General features: G+C 39.2%; 1 protein-coding gene across 1 annotated transcript; it reads right to left on the minus strand.

Annotated features, from left to right (window-relative positions):
- Positions 488-3,062, minus strand: LOC107643298 (dual-specificity RNA methyltransferase RlmN). The gene is made up of 7 exons (XM_016346898.2): positions 2,902-3,062; positions 2,576-2,867; positions 2,254-2,499; positions 1,967-2,071; positions 1,416-1,585; positions 1,208-1,307; positions 488-968 (listed from the first exon to the last, which is right to left on the minus strand). Exons 2-7 carry the CDS (start codon positions 2,843-2,845, stop codon positions 729-731), a joined length of 1,131 nt encoding a protein of 376 aa, XP_016202384.1. The 5' UTR covers positions 2,846-2,867; positions 2,902-3,062; the 3' UTR covers positions 488-728.

The raw sequence follows: 3,460 nt of genomic DNA on the forward strand, positions 1-3,460 counted from the left end.
GCTATCCAGTTTTTTAGTTGTTAACATGCATAGTTTATTTTGCAACACATTATCATCTGATTTGCCATTAACCCGTCATAATTTGGCCTGGAGAAAAATAAGATTTCCTATGTAATGTGGTTGATGGGAAGAATGGCATATATTTTTTTAGATATTGATAACATTTTGGTGTAACACTCAATTATTGAATTTTATAGTATTTTTCATAATTCCCGCTCCAAAATTTTGAAAAACATTATAAAATCCAATAACTGAGTTGTACCAAAGTTTCATTAATATCTAAAAAAATTAGCCGAAAAATGCAAGTGGCCCAGTGTAGCTGTATCTACCGGGAGTACAGAAATTAGAGAATGAATGAGCAGAGCGTGTAGGATGCGAGGAATTGTCCACTTCAACTCCTATTTGGCTATTTCCATCATTTCTTCTTTTTCTTCTTAATTGTCTGTCTGTGAACTTTGATTCATTATTTAATTTAAAGCTGAATCTAAATGAATTCCTAACTCTTGAATGAAAACGTTTACATATTAACACACGCATTGAAACTTGGGTGCAAGTCGCATTAATCTACAAAAATCGGGGGAGCCTTGTTTCTATGACATTCATTCACCACATCTACAAGCATCTTCGTTGTTTCACTCATGCGTCTTGCTTCTACTTAAAATTGGAAACGATACATAAACAAGTAGACATTTAAAATGCAGCACTAGAATTAAATTTTTTAAGCTATATCAAATGAAAAGATCTTCTATGTCTGTTAGGGGTTCGGCATTTCCGAGAGACTTATCAGGTACATTAACCACCAATTGTCCACATGCACCACTTATGTCCTGACCCATCTGCTTCCGAATTGTTGTTCGGATATTGTACGTACCTCTAAGAATTTTCTGAAATGCCGAAACTTTCTGCTCAGTAGTTGGTTTGAATTGACTCAACATACCAATAGAGTTGAAAGGTATTAAGTTCACTACCTGCGAGATAGTTGAGACAATATGCACAAGTTTATTACATAACTGGGAATGTCGATCAAGTTTAATAACAAACAGATGCAAGGTGCAAAACAATTAGCATACACCAAGATATGAAACTAGGTACTGTGATTAAAAATGTAACAGATGCCCTATTTGATTTTAATCATTAAGGGTCACTGAGTTCTTGAGAAACACCGACAGAAATATAATATAGAATAGCTTAGATGTTCAGTGCTTACCACTTGAAATGTTTCTAGCAGTTTTCCCAATTGGTGGGCATGCTGCTCTTCATCATTGACCCCATCAAGCATTATGTACTCGATCAATATCTTCTGCTGACTGTTAAGGATGAAACATGGAAGTTTCAAAACCACTGGAATTGTTCACACCTGAACGGCCAAAAATACAGACTACATAAAAAGAAATCACACGAATAAGTGTGATTACCTGTTTCTTTGATATTCTTGCAGTGAAGCCATCAGTTTTTGCAAAGGAAAAGCACGAGCAGCAGGCATTATCTGGCATCTGATATCTTGTGCTGGTGCGTGCAGTGAGACTGCCAAGTTCAAACCAGGCAGATCATTATGAAGTTTGTTGATAGCATGAATGATGCCAACCTATTAAAGATGCAAACATACCCTTCATAAATTCTACAATTCAAGATTTATTTTATTTATTTTTTAACGAAGAAATGACTTATAACAAGAACAGAACATATAAATCAAGGCATGTCCAGACTCTGACTACAAACATAATTGGTTTACGTAATTCTCAGATTTTACTCTAACATTAACCGATATGCTTATTAACGAAGAAATGCCATCACAGGGCTTTCCACTACTACTCTCAAACGAAGTTGATAGTACTAATTGTTCAGTCCATTCCATAGTATTTGCATGTAAGTAATCCCTACATGAATAAAACAGAGTTTCTGAAAGGTAGTTTAGGTCAGGAAAATAATAGGAGTAAACAATGCAAGAGATAGCAAATATATCTACCGTTGAGACAGTAATCCTTTTCAATGACAATTGAAACGGCAATCCAGTCATGACACGAATGGATTCTACCACAGCAGAATAGTTGTTTAGAGGCTCTCCCATTCCCTGTCAGAGCCAAAATAAGTATTAATTGCCCTAAGACATATATATGAAAAGAATGAACAAGGTCTTAGAATAATGTGTGCAATCATGCATCAATTCAAGTGATTAGAAAAGATTAGGCCCTGTCAATAAGAAGCAGCTAAAAAGTCCAAGCTTTTCTAGACAAATAGGCAATCAGAGTATACCATGAAGACAACATTACGGATTTGTGAAAACCTAGAGGCGTGGACCAATTGCTCGACTATTTCTCCAGATGTTAAGCTACTTTTGAATCCCATGGTTCCAGTTGCACAGAACTTGCAACCCATTTTACAACCAACCTGAGATGATATGCACAAAGTTGCTCGTAGACCACCGGGACGGGGTTTACCGGCGTATTTTCCCAAACGAGTGTCATACCTCATGATCACAGCCTCCACAAAAGCGCCATTCTGATACAATAATGATTGATTTAAGAAAACAAAGCAGAAAAGTAAGATGTTATGTTAAGATGGAGGAGTTAGTTACATGGAGCTTGATGAGGAGCTTGGAGGTGAGGTTATCGTTGGAGTGGAAGACGGAGTGGAGGGAGGAAGAGAGAGGGGGGATGGAGCGGAGAAGAGAGTAAGCCGGGGAGGGAAGAGAAGGGGCGTGGTTCTCCCAGTCCCAATCGGAGTGGTGATTAGATTTGAGGATGACGTGCTTCCAAACAAGAGGAAGGAACTTGTGAGGATCAACACCGCATTTCTCCAATTCTCTTCGCATCTCACCCGCATCGAATACCGATCGAATTCCCATTCTGCTCTTTCCTCGCCTCCTCTCCCCTGCTTCTGCGCCTTTAAGTAATTTGGGTCAAACCAGAGGCCCAATATTTTGCTTTGTTTCCACTCAAAAGATTGACAGTGACGGGCAGGCCACGACAGCGACGTTGCAGGCGTAGGCGACGATGCGGTCGACGGCAGCGTTACTCAAGGTGGATGAAGGTCGCACACTCACAGTCGCAACCTAGAGAGGCAACTCTCGACAGAGTTTTCAAATCCGGGTCGGATTTGGGTATGGAGCTTAGTTTCCTTAGATATGGGCCGGGTTGTTGGCCCAGATCCTGACAAAAAAAAGATTGACAGTGCCGTTTGTTTGGATGCCTCCAAATTGTTTTTTTTTTTAATTTAAATTAAAAAAAAATATTTACCGATTTAAATAAAAATTGAACGTATCTCGGACGCACTGACCCCATTTTGTGATACGGGACGTGCTGGTCATATCACGGGTCCACCCGAGATATGAACAAGAGAGCATCTCGGATACACTGCGTCCGAGATATGTGCATATTCTGACATAGAGCAGTGCATCCGAGATATGTACAAGGAAGGAAAACAGGGGCACTGCATTCGAGATATATTCAAGATCTGATAT

This window comes from Arachis ipaensis, chromosome B05 (assembly GCF_000816755.2).
Source record: "Arachis ipaensis cultivar K30076 chromosome B05, Araip1.1, whole genome shotgun sequence".
Classification (NCBI taxonomy): domain Eukaryota; kingdom Viridiplantae; phylum Streptophyta; class Magnoliopsida; order Fabales; family Fabaceae; genus Arachis; species Arachis ipaensis.

Bases quoted from the DNA above. Each gene is read 5' to 3' on its own strand.
- LOC107643298 (XM_016346898.2), bottom strand. From the start codon at position 2,845: ATGGGAATTCGATCGGTATTCGATGCGGGTGAGATGCGAAGAGAATTG. The intron at 2,072-2,253 runs GTATACTCTGAT...TGGCTCTGACAG, and splicing joins TCCGTAATGTTGTCTTCATG to GGAATGGGAGAGCCTCTAAA. The intron at 1,308-1,415 runs GTAATCACACTT...CATCCTTAACAG, and splicing joins CAAGAATATCAAAGAAACAG to TCAGCAGAAGATATTGATCG.